This window comes from Pieris rapae, chromosome 11, assembly GCF_905147795.1.
Source record: "Pieris rapae chromosome 11, ilPieRapa1.1, whole genome shotgun sequence".
Lineage (NCBI taxonomy): Eukaryota > Metazoa > Arthropoda > Insecta > Lepidoptera > Pieridae > Pieris > Pieris rapae.
Window position 1 is genome coordinate 10,441,544 of NC_059519.1, and position 27,861 is coordinate 10,469,404.

Consider the following 27,861-nt stretch of genomic DNA (forward strand, 5'->3'; position numbering starts at 1 on the left):
ATACCATTGCGAAACCCTTTGGAATAATATATAATATGTTCTGTTCTATGTAGATGTAGATATATATCTAGAGGTACCTTGTATCTGTATCTCCCTAAAACTGTGTTAAGTTCAAATGACTGATACAATTAAATGGAGCGTCTGTACCAAATAAGTATAATGTAAGCTGTAATGTAAGCTCGGAGTCGTCCCTGTCAAAGTGACAGCGGCTGGTGTCGATATCAAAAGACGCCGCTTCCCACAACTGATAGTGTCGTATTAGTGATATTAATATCGATTATTTCTTGTTATTATTTTATCGTTATTTGTATCACTAGTACCTAATGTGCGCCCAACTAATAAAAAAAATGATATACTTATACCTAGATATCAAGTTATTTTTTAAGTATATATATATACCTATATATTTTTAATTATGTAATTTTATATTTTTGTTCCTTATAAGTAAATATACCCTAATGTTTCTTTAATTTTACAAGCTCCATATAAGATTCGGAGTCGAGACTTACTGGATATATCGTGTAACCAACTGTTGTTATTCATGAACATTAAACATCGACATCGGTGGTTCCCCTCTCTATTGGATCATATCGCATATAGCACGATATAACACAAATAAATAGTGTATGTCACATATGCTCCTGATTAGCTCACGGCGCCGTCTCATTGTATGTCTGTCTGTCACGAAACACGATCTGTATATGCAACCTATTAAAATACTCGGCCTTTCTAAGCGGCATTAAAAAATTTGAGCCGGAATTTTGTTAAAGTATCTTCCACCCGTTACAAAAAGGAACAAAAAATAAAGATTTCAACGTCAGCGCAGCTTCTCAATGATAACTAAAAACCTTTGTAATGAGAGCAAAAACGCTCTTACACCTATCATCACTACATTGTTTTGCGAAAAGAGCCAACTGTTTTTATCACCGCAATGCTCACTTAGATATCTTCGCTCGTGGAGGCGTCCATGCGCCGGGTTGACTCTCTCCTACAATACCTATATAGGCTTACCATGTATACTTAGTACCTACTCGTGAACGGGTGCTACTTGCAGAGACTGGTCAGATTTGGATCGGTGCATATCCAGGTCCAGTGTATACCTTGACTGATCTTGATAATACGTTGCGTGTGGTTTTTTTAATACTAATGAAGACGCCATGTACCTACCTATGCTCGAAACTCTACAGAATACAAACAAGTAGATAATATTATCGAATCAAATCAAACAACAAATATAATTTAATTACAAGTATCGCACTCAGGGACGTTTTTATAGTTGGTTAACTAAAATTGGCCAATGTACAAAAGCATTCCGGTTTATATGCTTTTCTACTCTTTTAGTTACATAAAAAGTTGAGCTTCATAAAATGTAGCCATGTTTATTTAGTCTAATCGCTGGAATGATAAAGTAAGCATTTTAATAAATTGTTTAATTTCAGCATCGGAACGTAGAGCGTGGTTATTGATGTTAAATATAAAGCTGGCGTGACACTGCGCGCGCCAGTGAAGCGCGACGTGGCGCGACGACGCGCGCCCGACGCAGCTCGCGCATCGCTTCAAGGAAACTTGCTTTCATCTCTTTCCAACTGCCACTCAAACAAAAATAGCAGCTCAGCTGTCCATTATCTAATTAACGTTTACATGTAACTAGATTATAAGGTTTTCGTATTCAAGATTCTGCGCGACACAGAAGTTACTTATTTTAAATATTAAGTAGGTGTGATTGCCAGAAGTTGCGGCTTACAAAATCGGGGTTTTAAATCAGCTAATTAATTTAAATTATATGCGCCGCGCTTCGTGTATTCACGAGAATACAAATATTAAGCTTTTACTGGCTTAATCCTTTTAGAATATACATAATATGTATAACGTTATGCGTAATAGCCTCACTGAACCAATCCTAATGGGCACACATAAATCCAACAGTGATAAATTATAAGACAATTTATTAAAATGTAATTATTTGTTTGCACGTACAAATCATATCAATTAAAACGGCCATTAAATCTTCAACGAGGTGCAATGAACGTAAAGTTGCGTGATTGGATGCCCGTCGCCTCGGCCGGATGAAGCGCGTCGCGGCGTGTCGCTAGTCTCGCTACACCTTGTTGCGCTACATGTTGCGTACCTGAACACAAACGCAATGATGCCTTAATCGACAACTTTCTGGTTGTAATTGTCCATTTCTGAGAACAAAAAACTGTAGCCTTAATTGGCTAAATACCATTTCTCATGGTGGTACCTAGAGACAGGTATGTATTTCTATACATAAAATAACAATATAATATTTCTAGAAAGAACTAATGAAAACATTTTGAAATTATTTGAACCGTAACGGAGCTACGTCTCGTAGCGTGCTGTTCCGAAAATTAATCGAATAATAATAATATATCTAATTTTTTATTTACACCTACATATAATAATAATAAGCAGTTTACAAGAAAGTTAATATTAGTGCTAAAACTTAATAAGCTGCGACGTAACTATTATATCACTTCGGCTAGGTAAATATTATAAGTTTATTATCTAAATCATTTTCTTCGGCACATTTGCTCAAATGCTGAATTATGTTAAAGGTTTTTCATAAAGAAATTAAGAGCTATTCGCGGCAGAGTTGTAATTAATGAGGCAGCCAACTATTTAGCACTTGTTAATTTATTTGTTCTCATGCTGTTCCGCTACCTACTTCTCAATCTGACAGCTCAGCAAACAGACTAATAAAATGGCGGTTGTTTTTGGCGGCAAGCGAATGAAATGGCGTAGCAGTCCAGATCGTAACTCGACTTCTTCATTCTTGATATATCGTTGAACTTTAATGGGACGTGCGACAAATTAATTTTACTTTTGTCATAATAGGAGATTTGTAATAATGTTTTTGAAGTTATTTTGATTAACAAGCTAATCTCAGTGAAAGTTCAGTAACTCAAACTCAAAAATATCTTTATTCATATAGCTAGGAATCGATAATAGAAAATAACAAAAAGGTGGCGTTTGATTAGTCCCAATTTAAACTGAAAAATGACTCTTTCTGACATCTATCGGCGAATACTATTTTGACTAAATTGTTTTAACAACATAACAACACTAAAGCTATTCCAGCATATATATTGTATATTATTTATATATCACCATTTTATTAGTATGTAATTCGTACTTAAATATGATTTCCAAATAACACAATTTATAAAAAATATCCAGGTCATCCAGGTACTAATTATAGTTTTAACAATTGTTTAACTTTTTTTGAATTTCAAGTTTAGTACTCTTTGGTAACCTAATGTAGTATATTAGGTGTCATGAACCTTTGTACTAGATGGATATACGTATACTTTAAATGATGACCAGAAACACTTTCGCATGGACTGGTGTTGCAAAATGTTACATAAGTTCAACGGCGGTGACATAAATGCTGTAATTGACATCTCGTCAGAGATAATAAAATCTGCGAGGTGTATTGCTACAAACCCGAAACCAAAAGACAATCAGCTAGTGGTGTTTCCTTTCGACGATCTGCCAACAAAGGTAAAGAAAGGAAGAAGTCAAGGAAAAACGACGATTGCCTCATTCTTTGGTCGGGAAGGTCATTTCACACAGCGCCCTCGAGGCTCGAAGCAAGATTCTCCTTCATCTCTCTCTTCTCTTCAATGAGGCATCCGCCATACAGTCCCGACCTGGCGCTCATTCTGGACATTTTTATTAACTGTAAAATGAAAAATCAGATTGTGTCTATTTTTGTAGTTTTTACCTATAGGTTAGTTTTTAGTTTAGGTGTGTGATTAATTATGCTTTATTTTAATAAACCGACTTTTCGTTGAAAAAGTCGCAAGAGACTAGTAAAATTTAGTATTTTAAAATCAATGGAGGCGACAGCTGGTTTTAAAATTAAAAACGATATTCTATATCCTATACCTACCTAATTTTAACATTATTAAACACAGTTTGTACAATTATGTGGTAATAGGTACACTGAAATATTCAACGAATCAAGTCGTTGATCTATATCGAAGATATAACTCGACATCTTCGTAGTCGAAAGAAGGAAGGATTGTCCTCTTGTTTCTAATTTCCGTAGTTTTTTTAAAATTTCATCTTGAACTGAAAACTATCTCAAAATAAAACTCTTCACTATCTAAAATATGAAAATTACAAATTAAATATTCCATCTTATTACGGTCAAAATCTGTTATATGAACATCGAAGGGACTATTCATATTGACGTTCATAAGTGTACATGTTTACCTAAATGAATAAAGATATTATGACTATGACTATGACCATGACGTAACAGCCGATGACGTTGTTATTAAGTACCTACCTACCTAATACAATAGAATTCAGCCGGGACATTTGATTTTGGTCAATATAACCAGTACGTTGTTCTAAACGATGTCATCGTAAACGGTTTTGACTGTATTTTTACTTTTTAAACTATGTATTTTATTTAAAATATTGAATGTATATGTTCTAGAACATTTGAATTATTATTCCCATCAGAAAAATATTTTGTTTGAGTACTATACAGTCATATTTAGGTACCGTCGCGAGGTCATGGTACGAATTTTCACACAAATTGAATAAACAAAATCAGATTACCTCTGAGGTGGAGTGGAAACTTATTTCGACTAGTATATTCGACGTCGTGGTATAAGTATAGGTATAAGAATAAGCAGTGCAGTTCAATTGTAGGCTCGTAATAAGAGCTCATGGTAGGCCCCTGATGTTAAGTGATTATGGTGGAATGGCGTATTATGCCTCGACGTCCGATGATAAACTCATCGCAGTTTAGCAATAAATACGGCTAACCTGGACACAACTCTCCGCCTCGTTTGGTTATTTTTTTGGTACCTTATCTAGTAAAATAATACAAATAAAAAAAATATTTATACTTTTTTTAACACGTCCGTTGCATTCGTAATTTGATGAGATCTATCTCTTGCAGAATTTTTGTACTGTACGTTGAAAATAACCGTATTTTTTCACTCCTTGCGGATATATCTATCTTGTTAAGTTCTTTAAGTATGATCAGTACAAATATACATTTGCTTCTTAAAGCTAAATTCAGAGACATTAAAAAATATATTCGGTCTCTCAAATACAGTACTATAATATGTTGTTAAGAGATCTGGTGGTGTGAAATCATACGCCTCGTAGACGCAGGAGAGGAAAGGCGGTGCTGGCGCTACGTGGCTCGTTTTAGTGTTGTCCTAGAATCGGCATGGGAGGGGTAGGTAGAGCACACGTTTTGGTAATAACACTCGCGTAATACCTACTTGTTGATTATTTTTGATAAGCAATGGCGCTTTTTTTAAACAAGTGTAACAAAATCTCTTTATTTTGGTGAGGTTTCTAACAAAAAATCAACGCCGGAATTATACTGCTGCATCGTTCAGTAAAATATTTTTTTTGCAAAATGTTCAAATTTGCCCTCATTGGCTAATAATAACTGTCATTTTGATTATGAAACATTTGACGTGTGTACCTAAAAAGAAAACGAAGAAATTTTCTACACTGGAGCACACGCAGTTTAGTCATGAAAATACATATCATGTAACCACATTAATTGATGACGAATTCTACACCAAATATACCTACTGCTCCTATGACACCTACTCGTAGATTTTGTGGTACTGTTTCTCTTAAACGAATTGTTACCATTCACGCAATGCAATGCAAGTAATCAATGTGCTCACTATGTTTTAATGAAAAACACTTTGCATAATTAATAAAACTTTTTGAATAAGATATTATTTTATTCCCATCCCTACTTAAAATACCTACATATTGAATAATAATCGGTTGCGGTACGAGATACTATCGATACCAAAGAATTTTTGGGTATTTGTAGTTTATTCAAATGTTATAACTGCGTGCGAACCTAGCAAACTATAAAGCAATAGGCTATCTTTCACCCACAAAAACTTCAAAATATATGTCTTATCATTGTCTTTTGGAAGATATTAATTATTTTCAAAACTGTATCTTTAGGAGACTTATTAGTTTTAGATTTACTTTTTAGGTTTGTTTCGAGATGTTTTAGGTCTCAAAACCTCCACGAGCTGTAAGTTCTTTGAAAATGATGGCGCAGCGAACGTGTTAAATATTTGAGACTAACAAATAGTCTACACAAAAATTAATTTCAATGAAATCTTAAGATAATTTGGTACAGCACCAGCAAGTAGCGATCTTTTGAATATATCTACACCTTTAATGAGTTTAATATGTTAAGCTCAGTTCCTTAACATCAGAAACGATTGATTCTTTTGAAGTCAGAACATCAATAACAAGATAAGCGTAACGGAGGGATGCGAGAGGAGGAACGAAAATGTACTCACCAATTATGTTTACAAACAGTGAGCACTGCCTATGTACAGTCGTCTTCAAATGCATTTTTTTATTATTTTAAGTATATTATTTTAGTGTACCATACACTAAAATAATATACTTATTATTTATTACAGCTATTTTAACTTAGTTTTATTAATCTATTTTCTCTGATCCGCTTCAGCCTAATTTAAAGTAAGTACTGAAATGGGAATAACATATCTATTACTAAATATTTGCTTTTTTCGAGATTCATACCTGTAATAAAATGGTGAAATTATTAATTGAAAATAGGTTCAAGCTGCTAGAGAGAAATGAGCACGGTTTAATATTAAATACATTTTCGACACGCGATTTATGAACTCTTCTGTACATAATGGTACTTATTTGTTCAGTGTGTAACACGTCAGCCATTTTTCATAGCACGGCTGAACGGTTGGTCGCCAGCGAACGAATTTAGACGGAGACATTTCAGCTAATTGCTTTTTTACCTCCGGCCCGACCTAAATAAGGAATTACGCTTCATGTACCGGGCATTGTTTGTTCAATCACATCACGAGATTTCAAGATTATTTGCGTTTGAAATAATAATATGCCAGAAACACACTTTTTTATTTTTGTTTAATTAAAAAAAATCTTACTCATATAGGTAGTTGTTACCCAAAAAATATTTCATTTTATGCTTCTCAGCTTGTCTAGAATTTTATTTTTACAAATAAGTATGAACATTACCTGAGAAAATAGCACTTATACGTTTACGCAAAGACTATGCACGACCTCAATTGACATCCTACAACTGAACTACACCGCTTATTCATACCACGACGTCAAATAAATATACCAGTCGAAAAAGGTTTCCACGCCACCCCAGAGGTAATTGATTTCGTTCAATCAATTTGCATGAAAATTCATACACTGATTATAATTTTGACTGTATAGTGCTCAAACTAAGACAAAATATTATGCTTTTCTATCAAATTCTAATTAAGTTGCCTTTCGATAAAACATTTTTTATGGGAATAAAAATATCGGAAGTCCGGATTGCGCTTCTCCACTATATCCGATCCGACAAAAATCGCCCCGTCGCCGTAACGGACGTAACGCGGTGCTTTATTAAAATTCCTCGGCTTTACGTTTCACGACACAGACAAAGAAGAAAGAAGAGTTGTTGTATACATCCTCTGTTGAGGAACAGGTGCCTAGCATGAACATTTTATGTTTCTCATGAAATGCTAGTTTAAAATGAAAGAAAATTTAACGTTTAATATAGAATGACACCGGCTACGTTCAATTATACTTATTAGAGTTTCGTTTTAATATTTTATTATTACAATCCTCTATTATTTTATCCCAGAGGCAAGGGACGTTTTCCATACATGATATGGTATGGTATGGTAGGAAGACTCATTTTCCTCAACTAGATTTAAATTTGGTCCTGGATAATTTAGCCAGCCTAGCTCCTTCCAGAAGCACAGAAGTCTCCTGGGCACTTCACAGGCTTCAAAGCGACCTCACTGTTACGAATATTTTTTTCATTACATTTATTTAGGGAAATATTGATTCTATACAATTTATGTTAAGCTTCGAACGCAATCAACAAACTAAACGAAATAATTATAAACTCGAAGCCTGGCTACAGCATAAATATCGAAAAACAATAATTTCCGAACGAATGGCTAAATAATGTACGAAAAGAAAATGACGAAAAAGCAAAAAAAAACACGGCCAAGAAACGCTAAGAAAAACTGAATTCGAAGAATGAAAATTTAAGAAAGAAAAAATAAAGAAACGTTTATAAATAAATAAATAAAATAAAAACTTTAGGGGGTTTTTGATCCTAAGGGGAACATTTTGTAGGAAATGGCAACCCTGGCACCGCGCATCCAACCTGGGTATTGTGTACGTTTGTCTCGAGTTTAGGTTCATATAAATGTTTCCATACGATTTATTTACATTAATAGAATATGTGGAAAACATTCTTGCCTCTGGGATAAAACAATAAAGGATTATAAGAACAAAATATTAAAACTCTAAAGTCAATTTAAATAAGGTGTCATTCTATAATAAAAATAAAATTTTCATGAAAAACATAAAATGTTCCTGCTAGGCACCTGTTCCTCAACAGAGGATGTATCCAACAGCTCTTCTTTCTACTTTATCTTCGAACGTCTTCTAACGAACACAATATAGCTATAAGTTGCGGCGATGCGAAGTGATGGCGATTAAATGCAGGACTCATTGTGAAACGTAATGCCGAGGAATTTTAATAAAGCAATGCGTACGTCCGTTGCGACGCACGTTACGACGTCGGACCGGAGCAGTGGAGAAGCGCAATCCGCCTTCCGATATTTTTCTCATGACTCATTCCGGCTTCCGACGTCGGACCGAAGCAGTGGAGAAAGGCCTTTCCGATCTAGCAAGTTATTGGATCGTTAAAAACCGGATGCCGGAGTAGTGAGAAGCACATAAGTACTATCGTGAGTTTCTAAATCGGATCGTTAATTAACGTTTATCCAGACCAGAGCTGTGGAGAAACGGCCTAAGTTTCTAAATCGGATTGGTAATTAACGTTTGCCGGACCGGAGCAGTGGAGAAACGTAGAAACGGCCTAATACAGGCAATACCCACTTCTTAATATTAAAGACTAATGGCAACACTAACAATATCAACATAAGAAAGTTGTCAACAACACCAACATCAATCAAATATATTTCTCTTTAATTTTGGGGCGAATGAAACTAAAATATTACATTTAAAAACATGGGAACAGAAGTGGCTTTATCATTTAACTCTTTACGTACACAATTAGAAAATGAAAGAAGTAGTTTGTATAAAATTGATGAAAATATAAAAAAAATAGTGCAAACTACGGGTCGATTTTCCAATAATAGGTTAGTTTTTGTTTAATTTTCTTTTTAAAACACTAATTACGTGCTGTGATAATTATGTTGCTTTTTGTAGGTATAATGCTTCTGGTGACAACTCTAGAGGGCAAAGACAGCCAAACCGGAATTATCACAATACAGATGTGAATAAAAATGATGATGTATTTAAACGTAAACATGAAACAAAAACTGTTTTTAGCAGGTGTGTAGGTAGCAATACATATGTATAAGTTACCCTTAAAACAATATGCGACATTGTATTAACTACCATAAACTTATAGGATATCAGCAAAAACTGCAGATAGTGATGGAGAAGATGAGGCATCTGGTCCTAAACGGTCTAGAGTTTCTTCGGCGGTATGCCGAGAACTACCAACAAGAGCGGCTGTGCTTAGAGCTCAAGGTGATGATGAGCAAGCTAGGACTAGGAATAGAAGGATATTTGGTTCCTTACTTGGAACCCTTCAGAAGTTTAAACAAGAAGAAATAGTCTTGCAGACTAAAGTATGTTAGATAAATTAAATTTTGTTGAAACATTTGCTTTTATAACATCACTTGGTATGACAAAACATCTTTCTTTTGTTTTATTAGGAGGACAAAAAAGCCCAAGTTGAAAGAAAAATTGAGGAACTAGCTCGCTTAGAAAAAGAAAGGGAGTTGAAAGAGCGTAAGGTATTGTTTGCTGAACGTGAACTCAAAAAAGCCACTATTAAAGCTTTAGAGGCCAAAGTGGCACGTGTTCAAGAGTTCGAGAAATGGGAACTATCACAGAGTAATCTTGGAAACTTTATACTGACTAAAGCTAAGCCTCATATCTACTGGCTGCCTAATCTAAATAAAATGTCTGAAAAGGTTCAAGAAAAGTTAAAATCAAGCCAGCGTTATCATGAAAGTGAGTTTTATGTACCTTTATTAAAGAAATACAATTTGCATGATATATTATGAAGTATATTCACAATATAAATTGTATATGTACCTTTGTAAACTACTTGTAGAATCCTTGTTTTACTGTTTACAGCAAAATATGAATCTATATATCTCAGTAAGTAAAACTATGATCAATATATTTTGTCAGTATTAAAAATATTAAGAATATAATGGTTTGAAAATTGAAAAGTATAGCAGACCAGCAAAGTATCAATATATATAAGTACTTTGTAGTAAAATTAAATTAAAATATAATTTTATTTTTTTTAGAATGCATGTCTAAAAAGCGTCAAGAGCTAGAAGAAGAGTTGCAGAAAATAGAACAGAGGTGCTTACGACAAAAGGCACCAAGGGCCAAGGAAAACAATCCTGAGGCCAATGATCATGCATCTAACATCAATCCTGAAGAGGTAGATTTAGAAACAGAGACCAGACTTAAGTGCTTGGTGTCATGGTGTCATTTATATTATATTTACCCCGTTTCTTATTTTTGCAGGCTGAAAATGGTAATAAGAAGAGAGATAAGTTTGCTATGGATGCTGATGAGAAAGAAGACAGTGATGGAGAGGAACATCCAGAGGAAAAAGAATTAGACCAGAAAACAGGTACTTTTTTTTCTCATATGAGTTACAGTTTTAAAGGAGCCAAAATAAGGATATAATAATATAATATTACTTTCAGATAAGGGAGTATTTACTATACTTATCTTGATACATTATAATTTTTGCTCCTTCTATGTTCACAATACTTACATTACTTTTTAATTTATTTCAAATATACATATTATTTATCTTATCTAGAACTAATAGAATTTAACATCTACAAGACTAAAATAATAAACTTTATTCTAGAAATAAAAAATTATTTGGACAAAGATACAGAACTGAATGAAGCTATAATAGAACATCAAGATAATGTTAAAGATGTTGAATTAGAAGTTACAACAGTAAATAACACTCATGAAGACATCAATACCAATGCAACTGAAACATATGACAAATCTATTTAATATAATTTAAACCATTCCTAGATGTAGTCAAAAGGCTGAATGGTGGATCTGCTTCAAGATAAAATGCATTTGGTATCTATGACCTATTGTAATATTTAGAAATTTATTTAAATTTAAAGTATGTATACCATTAGTAGCATAGTTAAACCAAACATGGAGTATATCAAAAAAAAAAGAAACCTGAAGGTTTACAACTTGGTGTAGATTTTATTTAATTATCATTATGATACAATTCTAAGGAAACTGTATTTTGTATAATTATATAAACTTGCTTTTTTAAGTTTATTTATGTTAAAGCCATAATAGTTTTATGAATACACATTCAAGATCCACTACTTGGCCTAAACTGTGTCCTAAATTAAAGTTATATTATTATAATATTTACTTTCAAATGTTGTTTTAAGTCATATTGAATCAATAAAAATATAATATTAGTGAGTTAGTTTTTATTATTGTAATGAGTTTGAGTTGATTACAATATTTTTATTAATACCAATATTATTACTTTTTAATAAAAATATTCCAAGCTAGGAATATTTGTTAAAATCTTTTTTATTAGCATGGCTAGAAGCATACTAATAATGTATCTTAAAAGATTTAAGCCACTAATCAAGTGTAAATATCCTAGAGGCAATATCATCCAGCATCCAATCCATGCCCTCAAGGAGGTTTTCTCCAGTCACAGCAGAACACCTTACTATGCGCCAATGGTGAGTTTTAATGCTGTCTAAATCTAGTACCTGAAAATATTTGAATACCACATCATTATATATTATTTCAAATTGTGTGCTCATTATCGAAATCATCAAAACTATTAAATAAATTATTTCTTCTGCTATACTAATATTACTTGTACAGTGTCAACTCTATATAATGACACATTCACAGACGTTGACGTCTATATATCACCAACAGTCTTGACATGCAAGCAATCCTGATTTGTAAACAATAGAATAAATTTCCCAGAAAGTTCATATTATGCAGTCAAGTTTATTGCGGTCTATGACAATAAAGTGACAAAAGATTACACAGCTGCATAGTTGTACTAATTTTAGCACCTTAAAAGGTACTTTATTACTGAATTGTTGTCATTATTGAGACTGGGTGTAATGCTATGTTGAGTGCGTGTAATGTAAATATGTTATGGAAGATAAGCAACCAAACAAAAACAATTGTTCATCATCAAATTAAGTCATTTTGTATGTTATATGGAGTTTACACTGTAATTCTGATTATTGGGCAATCTAGCCAGTTACATAAAGCTCAGGGTTTTCATATGTATCAATGTGATTGCTTATTATAACAAGCTAGATAACACATGATATCAAGTGCTAATACCATTAAAACATTGTGAATTCTTATATAAAATCATGCCTTTTGATGTAACATTTTTTGCATAGAGCTCAAGTTTTTAACCTATCTTGTTAAGAAAATATAACAATAAGGTAAATGAAAATAGTCTGGAATATTGATTTGTGTGATTATTGGTGTTTGGTAACTGTGAAGGTTAATACTTGCCTCCCTGATTTCTTGCAAGGAAAGTGCTCCAGGCAGGTCTGATTTATTGGCAAGTACAAGAAGTGTAGCTCCTGAAAGCCTTTCCTCCCTGAGAAGTGCATGTAACTCTCTTACACAGTCAGCAAGTCGTCGGGGATCTGCACTGTCAACTACCCACGCTACACCATCTGTGCTTTCAAAATAATTTTTCCAGTATGATCTGTATAAAAAGAATATTGTTGGTTAAAATGTGTGAATTTCAAAAATGACCTTTGATAAAGCAAAAAAAAACTGCCCTCTTTGTAAGTTTGTGTTCATGCTATTAGCACATTCATTCCATTTACCTTAAAGATTTTTGTCCACCGACATCCCAGATATTCAATTTATATCCCTTATGTTCTAAAGTCTTGATATTAAAACCTAAAGTAGGTGATATTGTATCGATGGGTTCACCATTAAATCGTTTAAGTATGGTAGTTTTGCCTGCATTATCTAAGCCTCTGAAGTACTTGTAGTACAAAAATTTTAGGAAAAGATTAGTTTCTGTTAAAAAGTTAAGCTAAAGGGTAAAATATGAAATCTAAAATACAAACAAAACTCAGAAATGTGAATTTAAAAAGGATACAGCATCAGTATTCTCATTTCTTTTTCTTTCTGCCTTAGTTTCTTTAGTATAGTTAAAAACCCCATTTTCTAATGTTGAATCCTAAAAAATTCAATAGAAACGGAAACAATCGGGCGTAACAATTCACATATAAAAAAACAAGGCTTTAATTTCTTTTAAACTGCTATAACACCTCATAATCTGTGGAATCATCGTTCTATTAACCAAAAACCACAATAACCACTGCTAACAGGTCTACTAAAAGGAGTAAAAGTACACAGAACAAAACTGTTTTGACGTTTGTGATATATTAATGTATATTGTATATTATGTAGTTATAGTATATTTCTGATTTCATTACAAGTGCGGAAAGTCTGTCATTACAAAGATGAAAGTGTTCCGACGAACAGTCGGAAAAAGTTGCAATGACATTGCAGAACAAAAAACTATAATTAGTTGCGAAAAAATTAGGCAATTTAATAAAACTATTTGTTTTTTTCTTTTCTTCCAAGCAATGAATTCGTCGTATGTATGTAGCGACTTTTTTAAGTTTTCCGGTAAAATGCAAAGCATTTTGTGCAATTATACTGAATTCGGGTGGTGTTTTTTCAAATAAAATATCGTCAAAATTACTCACTTCAACTCGCAAGAAAATGGCGCCAAACGTAAAAGAACATTTTTTTTTTGTTTTCTTCACTTCATCATTCTGGGTATGCAAAGGAAACTATGCTCATACAGCCAAGTCTTCAGATTCAGAAGAGATGTTATTATTGATATGAAATTAAATTCAATGAGATGAAATGAAAAGAAACGTAATCTAACTCATTGAATCCAATCTTCTTTTACATGAATCATAAAAACATCTATAATTTTTTTAGTAATAACTTCGTGGTTGGTTTTTTTCTTTTTAATAGACATTGTTTTGACAGTTTGGAAAGAGAGTAAAATAAAGCATGAGTGCGTAATAGCCCACATCCCGAACAATATGCGTCCCTGCAATTAAAATTTATTTTTGCTCAAATCCATTTCCACTATACCACCGATATCTTTCACTTAATACTTAATACGTATTTTATACTAATTATGTTGCCTGACCTATCTTAATTGCAGAATCTATTGTTTATTCCAGTTTCTATATTGTGTAACACTACAATAGAAAATCTTGTCCCTTCCCAATGTCTTCTGGTTTTTTGAGATGATAAGTTGAATTTTAAAGATCGTTTAAGTGCCACCAAAACCTACGTTTATAAACGCTCCTAAAAGAAGTTCAAGAAACTTGGCCGTGTTTCTTATGTTTCACTTGCTTTGCCTTTTCAAAATATTGCATTTTACAGGTTTTCATGCTGCAGGTATTTACTATCTTTGTGAGAGGCTGGTGCCAATAATAGGACTTTAGAAGTCGTGTACTAATAGGTTACCAGCCTCCCATCGCGGATGGCAAATAGGTACGACTTAAATATGACTTAACTAAAGTAACAAACGAGTGAGTATGTGTAAGGGTATATGAAAGAATTTAATGGAAAGTTATTTTTCTTGTAGTGCCATCTCCATTAGAAGATTAATGTTGGCTACTTTAATTTTGAATGACGCGTCTCTTTTTGTGCTTTTCTGCGGCCAGTCATTATTCTGCCTACCAGTTTGCCTTGTATGATTAGTTGAAGGAACTCGTTCTTTTTGGTGTCTGAAATATTAAAGGTTCCTTTCCGTAACCGTCATAAGCAGTCTTTGTGCGGTTTGCTTTCAGTAAAACTAAACTAAACTTTGTAGACCATCAAAGCTCTCTGCGATTATGACGTTGTCATCAGTGTTATTCAGCAGTTAGCCATCAATTTATATTCTATGTGGATCTAAGGCTTTTAAAAATATTGCATCGGCATACAAGTAAAATACCAAAGATGATAAAACTCAAACTCGACGGTTTCCAATGTAGGTTTTTAATGAATCTTTTAATCTATACGAAGTCTCTGGACTATTTCCATCGCTTTACCATGATGCACAATATCATACGCCTTCTTATATTTGACAAAATAGAGGAATATATGCAGGCATCATGTTCATGTCCAGGCATCTTTGGCTCATTGGTAAAAAATCCGATAGCATTGCTTTTTTTGGGATTCTTTGTTTTAGGGGTAGTAATAAATGTTGACAGAAGCCAGAAGGAATTATACCAGAAAGTATAGACAAAAAAATAGTAGACGGATTAACATCCCTATACTTCAGGTTAATATTTACTCTGGTCGAGTCACAGAAAAGTTCAGCTATGTAGTTCCCAAAGTGTAAGCACGTCATCTCTGCAAGTTGTATATTTGCCTTCCTTTTTTAAGAATAGCCATTTCATTACTCTGTTGATTATGACCAAAAGAGTCGTGTGTATTGCGCAAAAAGATTGAAGTATGACAAGCCCATTAGTACTTTTTAATCTATTCTGAGATATTATAATCTTAGATGCAAAAAAAATCAATCTATAGTCTATGCTATCCATCCATGGCGGATCTTTATACCTATACTGTTAAGTTTCTTTTCTGCTGAAATTATGAAAAACTTTCAATGATTCGTTTTGGATTTCTGTTGTGGATGTGAAGTGTGGCGGTGCGGTCTCAGTGATAGGGCTCGTTGGTCTCCGCCACCATGTTCAGTGGAACGGTGCGCGTTAAGGTGTGTGAGGCTACTGGCCTTAGACCGACGGATTTTCAGAAAAGGCACAACATGACCTTCGGGAAGCCTGGTGAGTTCATCATGAACTATAAACATCAGAATTAATAATTTTTGATATATCGTCATTATCATACATGTATCATGTTAAATATTTAACTTTATTTTTGGATGGGTCATGGCCTGGGTGTTTGTGCTATTTGTATATATATGATAAATTTGCAGACGATCAGCCGATAGATCCCTATGTGTCTATCGATGCAGACGAACATCATTTAGACCGCTCCACTACAAAACCCAAAACATTTGACCCTGTTTGGAATGAAACATTTTCACATGAAGTTCAAAATGCCACAAAGTATGTATATTACTAATGAACTCATTGTCACTTTAACTCCTGTTTCATTAAATAAAATAAAATAAAGATATTTATAAGATATAAATTTAATTATTATCAGTCAGAGTCATAGTCTTATCTACACCATAATCAAGTAAAGTAGGTGATGGGCCTTTTTAAAGCAGTTGCTAATTTTCTATGGTTGAGAGTATTGCTTTTTTACATTTTACTGAAAATATTCTTCTGTTAATTATAATTCCCTTTTAATGATTTTTATTTAATTTGTAGTCTATGCATCACAGTATTTCATGATGCTGCAATACCCCCTGATGACTTTGTTGCTAATTGCACAATTCCCTTTGAAGATCTTATGCACAGAGAAAAAGACGCAACAGACTTTTGGGTAAGTCGGATATTAATAATAAACTAAACATTTTCAATTACTGTATCTTCTATTACTTTTACTATATTATACTATATACTCCGAAATTGCTAGTAGACATTGCCTAAATTGGTGCCCTGTTGAAAAATAGATATTGCTTATAGAATCTTAATGTACTCACTTAGGCAGCACATATACTAAAATTTAAACTTTATATAATCTTATTTAACAGTTTAACACCATTTCAACTTTTTTTGTATTTTTACTGTTTATAGCTAAAACTGTAGTTTGTTCACTTAGTTTTATAAGTACATATAACCTTAATGGCAGAGTTACTAGATCAGAGTATCGGTAAATGCAGACATTCTCTAAGCATACCTAACAGCATTCATTTAGTATTAGCGTTGAGTGTTTAATTAATTAGAATTTATTTATTGGTATCTGCTATTATTTAAACCATACTTTTGTAGAAACTGTTCAATATCAAAAGAGTAACATCGGATCTTAAGCCATAACTTTTAAATTAATATTATTTTAAAATGCTCAAAAATAATATGTTGTAAAAGTAAAATGTATTGCTGTTGTAAATAGATATTATTTTATTGTTTTTTATACAATTTTGTGAAGAAGGTCAAACAAATGAATATGTCTTAGAATATCCTAACACCACTTAATTCTTGTATCTGCACTTGCAGTTTTATTTACATACTGTAAAGTATCTATTCAGCTCTAAAAATATTGCCAATGTGCTTTTTGATGTTTTATACATTTTCATTAAGATATCATTGAAAACTTTGTAGGGAGATTAAGTGATTGATTCGTTATGTAAAAGGCTAAAGACAAGATCTATCTTAAATATAAAATGACCTTTTTTATTTTGACTTTTAAAGGCACATTTGTAATATCTGTAATCATATAATACCAAAATTGATTTAAAAAATTGGTCCAGCGATGTTTGAGCTTATTCATTACAAATAAACTTTCCTCTTTATAATAGTAGTGTGGATGAAAGAGGTATGACAGTAATGTGACACAGATCACGGCTGCATCCTGTTTTCATCCCGTGAGTCAGCTTGAATAAACATTGTCTTTCCTTAATTCCAAAAATAATTTTTCATTCATTATAGTCAGAATTGCGATTTAAATGTCTAGCTAATTTTATTTTAGCTTTAAATATTAGATGGTTGCTATGTACACAAATCGAAAATTCGTATTAAAGAAATATATCGTGATAGATTTTTGCTAGATTTCCTTTAATTTTAGTAGTTTTATATATTATCCCGTTACCCCCGAGCGGCCTTAAGGGCCGTGTCTGCTTCATGTGATCATTTTTAAATATTCATTTCATGTATTATTGCAAGTGCAATAACCCAAGGCTGTTATTATTTGCACGAAATCCCAGTTAACTTTTGCGGCTTGCAAAATATGTATGTACAATAGCCCTTAAGTTTTACCTCTTCTTTATTATATTTAACCATGCAAAATTTCTTATTTTCTAAAGGTGGATCTTGAGCCACAGGGAAAAATTCATCTCAAAATAGATCTTAAGTGGAATTCTCAAGGTTTGTATCTATTATTTTAATAGATTTGCTTTTTAAATTATTCTATTAGCATGTTTTATAGCTCACCTTAAATAAACTCTATGTCAACATGACAGCGGCGGGTGCGGCGGCATCGAGCGGGCCTCGGCGCGAGTTCAAAGAGGGCGCAGGCTTCGCTCGGCGCCGAGGGGCCTTGCGGCGCAGGGTTCATCAGGTCAACGGACACAAGTTTATGGCTACCTTCCTTCGTCAGCCCACGTTCTGCTCGCATTGCCGAGAGTTCATCTGGTGATTTTCACTCGCTACTTATTTTATATTTCTGAACTTCAAAAATTAAACGTTTGTTATTTCTAGGGGTCTCGGAAAACAGGGCTACCAGTGTCAAGGTTGGTATAACATAATCTTCTATCGCTGAAATAGTAAAAGCATTTTTACTCCTTTTCCCGTTTGTGTTGCAGTGTGCACGTGCGTCGTGCACAAGCGGTGTCACTCGTCCATCGTCACGAAGTGCCCCGGCATGCGAGAAGACGTAAGTTGTATATTATGTAATAGGCATTTAAATCATTTGTCACTAAAGGATCATGGATTTCTAATATTGAATTATAAACTGTGATTTTATTTAATACGAGATCATCTTGCCCGCTCTACTTCCTTGACTTGCAAACTGGTAGTAAATGTAATTTTACAATTAATTTAATTTTTTATAATAAAGATATTTTAAGTATATAGTAAGTAATACATGGGCTATTTGAAAAGATCTTGTATAAAATAAACATTCCTACATTAAACAAAAATAATAAAATATGTTTACTATGGAACATAAGATAGACAGGTATCACTTATTCCACGTTATTACATTTGAACCAGTAGGAGGTCTCTACTACGGTACTCTGTCTCGCACTAGTCCCAGGCCTTTTTATCTACTAAATAATCGTTAACTTTATAGTAAGCCTTTATACACAGCTTTTCTTTAATACATTTCTTAAATTCATTAAAAGGCAGAGATAAAAGAGCCTCTGGGATTTTATTAAAGAAGAGTATCCCTTTCCCAAAAGAGAATTACTAACTTTTAGAGTGTAGTACGTGCGTTTGTTCCGAGTATTAACATTGTGCGTAAAGGTAGAGATTCAAGAACCCAAAACGCCAGTCGAGATCGCGTCGCAGCAGTCTTAATTATTATTGTTGTTTATTTATTAAAGCTCACCACATAATATACAATGGTGTATTTACGGAATACGTTTCAAACTATCTTTGATAGCTTGATATATGCCAGTTATGGTTAACGTAAATGTTATAAAAATATATGTAGTACAATTAATCTAAATAAATCTAGATAAGGAAATTCATTGTCATTTCATTTTCCAGTTTAGATTAAAAACAGCCGATTGGGTGTCAGATAGGCACTTAACAATCCTTTTTTTAATAAATTGATACACATGTTTTCAAAAGCAGACAGGCTTAAACAGGCGAAGACAATCAATTCGACTAAAGTGACTGCACGTTTTGATTGCCTCTCAAGAACTGTATATTTTAATCATGGCAATGACATTTTCGAACAACAATTTTAACCGATCGGCTGCATCGTTTGGATTGCAGCTCTAGCGGAGTATATATTCATAATTATTCAATACATTTCCAATAATTTAGAAGGGAACATCAAAAGTCTGTCGAATCCAAGCCGTCGATAAAGAGAAATGAGTACGCTTTGCAGCAGAGCGTGTCGGGCGGGCAGCGGTTCAGCGTGAATGTGCCTCACCGCTTCGTGGTGCACTCGTACAAGAGGTTCACTTTCTGCGACCATTGCGGCTCTCTGCTGTACGGGCTCATCAAGCAGGGTCTGCAGTGCGAAGGTACGCCCTCGCTCTTCCACGTGTATTCGGATGCGACGACGTGGTTACGGGTAATGCGACTGTTTCAGTGTGCTCCATCAACGTGCACAAACGCTGTCAGAAGAACGTGGCGAACAACTGCGGCATCAACACCAAAGCTATGGCCGCCATCCTCAGCGAGATGGGCATCACCCCGGACAAGAACCCTCGTCCCAGGGCCTCCAAGGTATTCTAGTTTTCTTGTAAACGAAAATTTGGTGATTAAACCAACGCTTTGATCGGTCGCTCATGACATGTCACTTTCAGTACTTGAACACGCCCATGTTGGAAGGCGCACCCGATTTCATTCCCGAGGACGGCAAGGAAGACAGACAGGACGAGAAAGGTACGTCATATGTCTTGAGACGGCTCGTTGATTAATTTGCTCATCAAGCCCTCATTAATTACGTTTTCGTGCACCTAATATTAAAAATGATTTGTCGGACTTTGCACCCTCGGCCTCGTGACGCTTGACCGTGTGAATGTGGCCTTTAGCTGCGGAGGAGGGCGTGGCGCTGTGGGGCTCGCAGTGGATGGAGCTCAGAGACATTTTCACCAACTTTGAAGGTTTTTTCACGTTTCCTTTACGTAGGGCTGCGGGCGCTTCGGTGGCGGGACGTTGCTCATTTTTGGCCTTTTTTATCATTTAACTCTATTCGCGATACCTATTCTTCTAAATGGTCAGAACTTTGAACTAATTTATTTCAATAGGTATCGCTAAGACGAGTTGTTTTTGTTTTGTTGCGACCGTCTTTCCTGCGCAGGTTTCCCCGTGCAGCGGACGCGGCGGTCCCCGTGGGACGAGCTGGAAGATATTTTCGGGTTCAAAGAAGGTTTTCTGATATTTTCATTGGTTTTTACGGCTCCGTGTGCTTTCGAACGATACGTGTATATGTAATGGCCGTTTGGCGCGTCGCAGGCGGGTCGGGCGGGGCGGAGTGCGAGGGCGGAAAAGTGTCCCTGGACGACTTCCACTTCATCAAGGTGCTGGGCAAGGGCTCCTTCGGGAAGGTCATGCTGGCCGAGAAGAAGGGCACCGACGAGGTAAACCTAAACACCACGACGTCCGTCGAGCGTCGAGAATGAGACGAGGCGAGCGAATAACGTTCGAACCATCGACAGGTGTACGCGGTGAAGGTCCTGAAGAAGGACGTGATAATCCAGGACGACGACGTGGAGTGCACCCTGACGGAGCGCCGCGTGTTGGCCTTGGCCGCCCGCCACCCCTTCCTCACGGCGCTGTTCTGCGCCTTCCAGACGCCCGAGAGGCTGTTCTTCGTCATGGAGTACGTGGACGGAGGGGATCTCATGTTCCAGATACAGCGGTCTCGGAAGTTCGACGAGCCCCGGGCCAGGTTCTACGCGGCGGAGGTGACGCTGGCCCTGCAGTTCCTCCACTCGCACGGGGTCATCTACCGAGATCTCAAACTCGACAACATTTTACTCGACAGCGATGGCCACTGCAAGCTCGCCGACTTCGGCATGTGCAAGGAGGGCATCATAGGTATGCGCCCCCTCCCCTCCCCACCCTTCCTCTCCTGCGCCTCTGCTGAGCTCCGAATACGATGGCTTTTCTTCATTGCAGACGGCGTCACCACCACCACGTTCTGCGGGACGCCCGACTACATCGCGCCCGAGGTGAGTGCCGTCGGATAGCGCCGCGTGTGCTACGTCACGACGTCCGCCACGTTCGCGTTCTCACCGAGCGCTCGGTCCCCAGATCCTGCAAGAGCTGGAGTACGGCCCGTCGGTGGACTGGTGGGCGCTGGGCGTGCTCGTGTACGAAATGTTGGCGGGGCAGCCGCCCTTCGAGGCCGACAACGAGGACGACCTGTTCGAGAGCATCCTGCACGACGACGTGCTGTACCCCGTGTGGCTGTCCAAGGACGCCGTGTCGCTCCTCAAGGGCTTCATGACGAAGAACCCGGCGCGGCGGCTGGGCGTGGCCGGCGGCTCGTCGGGCATCCTGGCGCACGCCTTCTTCCGGGACGTGGACTGGGACGCCCTGGCCGCCCGGCGTCTGCGCCCGCCCTTCCGCCCCAAGACGCGCGGTCGCCGCGACGCTGCCAACTTCGACGCCGAGTTCACCAAGGAGGAGCCGGCGCTCACGCCCGTGCCGCATGACGTCTTGCGGGCCATAAACCAGGTGGGGAGTCTCGTCCGACGGTCGGTCGCTCGTTCGCACGCGACGATTCGCTGAAACCGTCGTTTGACATATTCCAGGAGGAGTTCCAGGGATTTTCGTTCGTGAACGCAGACTTCAACCCGCAGCGCGACGAGCGTCCGCCCCAGTGAGAGTCGGCCGCGTTCCGCCCGCGGCCCGCCCGGCCCCGCCCGGCCCGCTCGCGGATAGGCCGACGACCGACCCGAGGACGGAACCGACGCGCCGCGCGGGCGGCCGAGGGCGTTCCGCGAGCGTCTCGCGCGGTCCCCTTTCTAGTCACGGCTCGTGGAGTCGAGTCGCCGTTTGTTTTGTCTTAGCTTAGGTCGAGGTAGCGCCGTCCTCGGTCGAGCGCTTCAAATAAAAAAAAAAAAATATTGTGCTCTTAGTCCGTTCAAAAGTATATTTTCCTCGAGGATGAAATGTGAAGAGTCAGAGCAATTATCGATTGTTGTAAATATTGAAGTAAATCCACGCGACGCCCGAACGCGCCTCGGAGTCTCGTCCGGCGAAGGAGAGGCCGCGGAGCGTCGTTCCAAATCGTCGGCCAGTCTAGTCGGGGCGAAATGCGATCGGATAACCCCATTCGTGTGCGTCTGTGATCCGAATCCGGTTCTCCGAGCGTCGGATCTCGCATAATACTCAGTGTCCCATCCGCCTTTTCGCGTTAAGTCGTTCGAGATGATGTTTTCCATGAGAATGTGTTCGATCACTCCGAGTGCGTTCGGAGCGCCGTTATTTGTTTTTATTACGTTTTATCACAAACCGTCGAGCCGTTCGCGGCCCGGGAAGTATTATTTATTATAGTTAGTCGATACCAAAGGTTTAGTCTTAAGGAGCGAGCGAAGTCGGCACGGATGTGTGGCTTCTCGTAGTGTTAGCGTTGGAGGTCGAAACGTCTCCGAGCCTCGCTTTCGGACTCGCGGGACTACTTTCGCAGCTCGTAGTTTCGGCCGCAGCCGCCCCTACTTTGTAAGAAATGGCCTATGGGTTCGATGTGTGTCTCGTGTTAGGGCTTATTTTAGTCACTTCTCGTTTTGGAAATTGGACATCGAGTCTCTCGAAGCTCTCTGATCTGATCCGATCGAGTCTCAGTCCTCGTCGACGTCGCCGTCGTCGGTCGGCGATCGCTCTGTCGAAGCGTCGAAATGCGAATATGATTATGTTAATTTATGATAAGATATGAAACACGTCGTCCGCGCGTCTCACGTTCCGACCGAAGAGCAAAGTTTTAGATTCGTTTTTTTGGAATCTTTACATTTTTGTCGATTTATTTACGATTTTTTAATTTTAAGTATTACGATAGCTGTGTAAGTAGAAGAATTTTATTCGCGGTTTTCCGCAAAGGCTCGGGCGTCTCTTCTTTTGACTCTTCTTTATTCACGTCGACTTCGCAATTAATCGATCACGTTACGGGTAATCGCCCGAGACCTTCTTCCTTTTTACAATTTTATACTTTAAGTCGTGTTTGTGGCTCTTTTGTGTCGAATTCGGTTCATCGCTTAGCGACGGAGCGGAGGAGGAGTCTTTTTTTTATTTCGTGAAATAGAGGTTTTGTGCCAAATCACACGAAGCTACTTATTTATAGTATATATACATATATTACTTCGACGCGTTTTCTTTTGTTTTGCAATTTATAAGAGACCAGAGATTTTATAAGATGACGAGAGTTTATATTTAAAGTTACCTAATTAATATTAATATGATATTTATATGCATTTTTATTACTTTTGTTGATTGGTTTGATGACGATTAGATGTTTATTATTCTTGTTGTTGATATATATTATGATATATGATAATGACGCTTACTTAATCGTGTTACGCGCCGAGTACGTTGTGTTTTGATTGTATAGTCTGTAGTGAAATGGCATCGACCTGATCCAGTGAACTTTGAGTCTCCGTTCTGGCGTTTCGCTCGGACGTAGTCCTTCCGGCGTCGGCAGATCGGAGAATCGTGTCTGAGGTGACAATATCTCATCTCCTGTCGATACTCCCACCGTCACGAACCTTGGGAAAGAAAAGAATCTTAGGCAATAGCCGCCCTAAAGAGATTAAAACGCCAAAGATGAAGGTACGAGCGTCCCCGAAGCCGAGGACCAGAGTAGTCTTGCCATAAATATAGTTATCGTGTTTGTCGCTTCCCGCGAGGTGTTGACGGAAGTCGACGAAGGATATCTCACTTTTTGTCGGGGACGGTTTTTCAAAAGTGATGAATTCAGTTTTCATTTGCTGTCGGGAGACACGCGATCGGCTCTCCGTGAAGATCGCCGCCCACGGACACCCGTGACGCCGGGGGTCTTTCGGGTGTGTGGCCGGCCCTTTTTCGTAGTACCGAAATCTAATTGTCCCACTAGATTCCTGTTCTTTTCGCCTGCTCGCCATCGGAAACATCGGTGTTTCGCGAGATTTAACTGAAATCGTTTGAAAAACCGCCCCTTACTTAGTTGTAGCTAACACGGTACATAATATTGTAATGTAATTGTTGTTTGTTCACGGATCACTATTAGAACACATTTAGCGGATAAATTAATGCATATAATATAGTTTTATGAAATAAATATGTATATGTAATCCTACATGTCTATTAAATCAATGAAAATAGATAACAGCATTTGTTTTATTCCATTACATTATTGAGGTATCGAGGTAAGGATATCGTATTTCCAACGCTTACTTCAAAATACGTAATTCAAGTTTGCCTGGGATCACAAGGTGAAAAGAGGAGATTATTTGCGACATATTATAATATACACGTGTGACTTGAAAAAGGTTGATAGTAAGAGGCTTATCAGCCTTGTTACCTTTTTCAATATTGGTCCAACAACAACGGAACAAAATATTAGTTTAAGAATTTTGTGTTTATATATTCTATTTAATATAAAATCTTTGAATATAGAAACAAGTAGATTCTATATTTCAATACCCAATACATATTGAAGTGTGATCTTCCCATATGGATTTTGTTCTGTTTTTATTATTGCGTAACACACACACTAAATAAACTATATATAGTATAAAGATCTATTTTTACTTTTAGTTACAACGATAATTATAAAGATGCGTCTGATGAAAATCTAATTTCGTCTCCTGTCTGTGTTTTAAAGGTTTTTTGTACTTAACATAATGACATCTTTGTCTCCTATGAGGAAACCCTTATGCCCGTATTAGACTAAGCGAAATCTACTGAAATAATGCTTATACTTACCACTAGATGTCGCTAAGCTCACTAATTAAACTGTAATCTTAAATAAATTAGCACTTTATCATTAGAGAAATGTACAAATTTATGTTTTTTTTAATATAATAGGGGGGGGGGGGGGCAAACGCACAAAAAGGCAGTCGTCACAGCCCATAGACACCCATTTTTAGTCGGTGCGTTGCCGGCTTTGCAGGGAGGAGTACGCACGTATTTTCAAGAAAAATGGGCCCTATTTAGTATCTAATTAAATTTAAGTATACATTGTAATCTATGTCGTAAGCTTCTTATCGTATATGTACAAAAAAACTGAAACGATTTTAAAACAAATTGTGACTTTCACCAGTATAATACGCGTAATAGAACTAATTTGAGTGTGCGACCAACCAGGTTCCAGAAGATAAACCACTCCTTATATGGAAATTGTATTCATTTTTACAACAAACTCCCGAGCGAAATTAGAGAACTATCACTAAATAAAGTCAAAACCCTTGTTAAAAGTAAATAAATTAATAAAGCCTTTTATAAATGTGACGAATACTTAACTGATCCTTATCCTTGGGATTGATTTGCTCCAGTTCAAACAATTTGTATTAAAAACTTGGCGATTGAAAAGAGTGGCGGAAAGTTTCTTGCCAGTTCTTCTTACCCGCTCTACGCCCTTGGCTTCCGAACTGGTTGTATACGTAAATTTACAATTAATTTAATTTGTTTTTCTTGACCTTCATAAGTGTACATGTTTTCCTATATAAATAAAGATATTTTGATTTGATTTGATTTATCCTTTGTTGATTATTCTAAGGCGTTTGACTTTTGAGAACATGAAAAAATACGGCAGGCCTTACGTCAGGAGGTAAACAATAAATATATAAAAGAAATCAGAAATTTATATTGTATATATATATAAATAAGATAGAAAAATTGGAAGGGATTATATATATTGGACGAGGAGTAATACGGGAAAACTCTCGGTCTCCCAAAATTGTTATGGCGGTTCTTGAGGAAATATTTAGAAAGCTGTTGCGATGAATATGGACTAATAATAAGCGGCGAATGATTGACCTGATTTTATTTGCTTCAAATTGACTTGGAAAGCAGGATTGCCGGTGTTAGAATGAATGTCGGTAAAACGAAAATAGGTAGGTACCTACCAAATTTTGAAAGGAAATAATTCTATTAATCAATATATAAAATATGCAGCTAAATGCTAAATACTCGATCAGAAAATATCTATAAAATAATAAAAAAGAAATAAATATATAATTTATAAAAAGGAAGCTTTTCAATACTTTAGTTCTACCTGAACTAAGATATGGATCTCAAACTTGGACAGATGCGTCCATGGAAGTCGTCTATGGAAGGATGTATGAAGGATACCTAGTGAAGAGAAGAATAGATAAAATGAAGAATACCAAATTAAGAAGATAAAATTAGGTAGCAGATGCTACAATGAATAGGTTTATGTAAAACTGGGAGGGGCACATGGTAAGAGCAATTAATTTATTAGTATTAAACTAGGGCCTTAGGTACAAGAAACGCAAAAGAAAGACAATTTAGAACAATCAGGTGGAGACACCAAATTAAGGAAACAGCAGGTGGTGCATGGCAGACAGTGGGTCAGTGCAGTATTATAATATATTTTAAATGTATTTAACATACCTACATATAGTATAAATGCTACATATATATGAATTCTAATGTGAAGAGATTTATATATTTAGGAAAAAAATATTAAAACGTGTTTTCTTTCTTGTTATATAAATCTAAAACATCTAAAATTACAAAACTATCGCATTTAAAACAGTTTAATATTTTGAATAAGAAACAAAATTATAATGGTTACAAACAGTTAATAAATAATAGTAATATATTAATAAATAATAATAGTAATATGTTAGAATAAAATGCATCGATAGAAAATCCATTTAAACCCGATTAGTCACGATCGAATAGGTAACGGTAGCACTTTAGCGATAAATCGCGATCGTTCCGTTCTAATCTATGTATATAAGCTGTCGAGTTGATGCGATTTCACGGCTCACGGCTCGGCGGACGCAGACATACACACAAACAATAACAACATCTAATGAATAAAAGAGATAAATTAACCGAGGGGCCAACGGGCAGAGCCGCGGCGACTTATCACAGGGCCACCACTGCACGAGATATGTGTTTTCGTGATTGGAATATTTACATTAGAGGATTATTTTGATTTTATTATGCTCTCAATGGTTTTGATTAAAGAAGGCTTTCTCAGACCTTTTTAATATTTTATGAGGTATGTGATTTAAATAAATAGAATAAATACAAGTTGATAAAGTGAATAAGATACTTTTTAAATTAAAATATGCAGACCTTTATTAATAATAATAATGTTTAAAATATTGCGTTTTCACACAACAAACATCATCGTCGTACTGTTGTCCACATCGACAACCCTACGCATAATGTATCAATCGTAAAAGCAAAAAAACACCGT

The 27,861-nt window shown here is 36.4% G+C and overlaps 3 protein-coding genes across 5 annotated transcripts; 2 read left to right on the forward strand and 1 right to left on the reverse strand.

The window, feature by feature from the left end:
- The first annotated feature begins 8,989 nt into the window (after positions 1-8,989).
- Positions 8,990-11,576, forward strand: LOC111003928 (pinin). Its single transcript, XM_022274692.2, has 7 exons — positions 8,990-9,212; positions 9,283-9,408; positions 9,488-9,710; positions 9,798-10,098; positions 10,404-10,543; positions 10,630-10,738; positions 10,985-11,576. Exons 1-7 carry the CDS (start codon positions 9,082-9,084, stop codon positions 11,140-11,142), a joined length of 1,188 nt encoding a protein of 395 aa, XP_022130384.2. The 5' UTR covers positions 8,990-9,081; the 3' UTR covers positions 11,143-11,576.
- Positions 11,324-13,546, reverse strand: LOC111003929 (ADP-ribosylation factor-like protein 2). Its single transcript, XM_022274695.2, has 5 exons — positions 13,437-13,546; positions 13,265-13,345; positions 12,984-13,139; positions 12,661-12,859; positions 11,324-11,882 (listed from the first exon to the last, which is right to left on the reverse strand). Exons 2-5 carry the CDS (start codon positions 13,327-13,329, stop codon positions 11,748-11,750), a joined length of 555 nt encoding a protein of 184 aa, XP_022130387.1. The 5' UTR covers positions 13,330-13,345; positions 13,437-13,546; the 3' UTR covers positions 11,324-11,747.
- Positions 13,547-15,683: 2,137 nt separating this feature from the next.
- LOC111003925 (protein kinase C) lies at positions 15,684-24,794 on the forward strand. 3 transcript variants are annotated; one of them, XM_022274687.2, is made up of 17 exons: positions 15,684-15,968; positions 16,121-16,253; positions 16,521-16,635; positions 18,116-18,176; positions 18,272-18,443; positions 18,510-18,541; positions 18,614-18,684; positions 19,867-20,005; positions 20,074-20,210; positions 20,291-20,369; positions 20,519-20,590; positions 20,788-20,856; positions 20,943-21,067; positions 21,146-21,527; positions 21,609-21,661; positions 21,744-22,169; positions 22,247-24,794. In XM_022274687.2, exons 1-17 carry the CDS (start codon positions 15,872-15,874, stop codon positions 22,316-22,318), a joined length of 2,235 nt encoding a protein of 744 aa, XP_022130379.2. In that variant the 5' UTR covers positions 15,684-15,871; the 3' UTR covers positions 22,319-24,794. The 3 variants fall into 3 exon arrangements, with proteins under 3 accessions (XP_022130379.2, XP_022130380.2, XP_022130381.2); XM_022274688.2 differs by lacking the exon at positions 20,519-20,590 and having other exon boundaries at positions 15,685-15,968; XM_022274689.2 differs by lacking the exons at positions 20,519-20,590; positions 20,788-20,856 and having other exon boundaries at positions 15,686-15,968.
- The last annotated feature ends 3,067 nt before the right edge of the window (positions 24,795-27,861 follow it).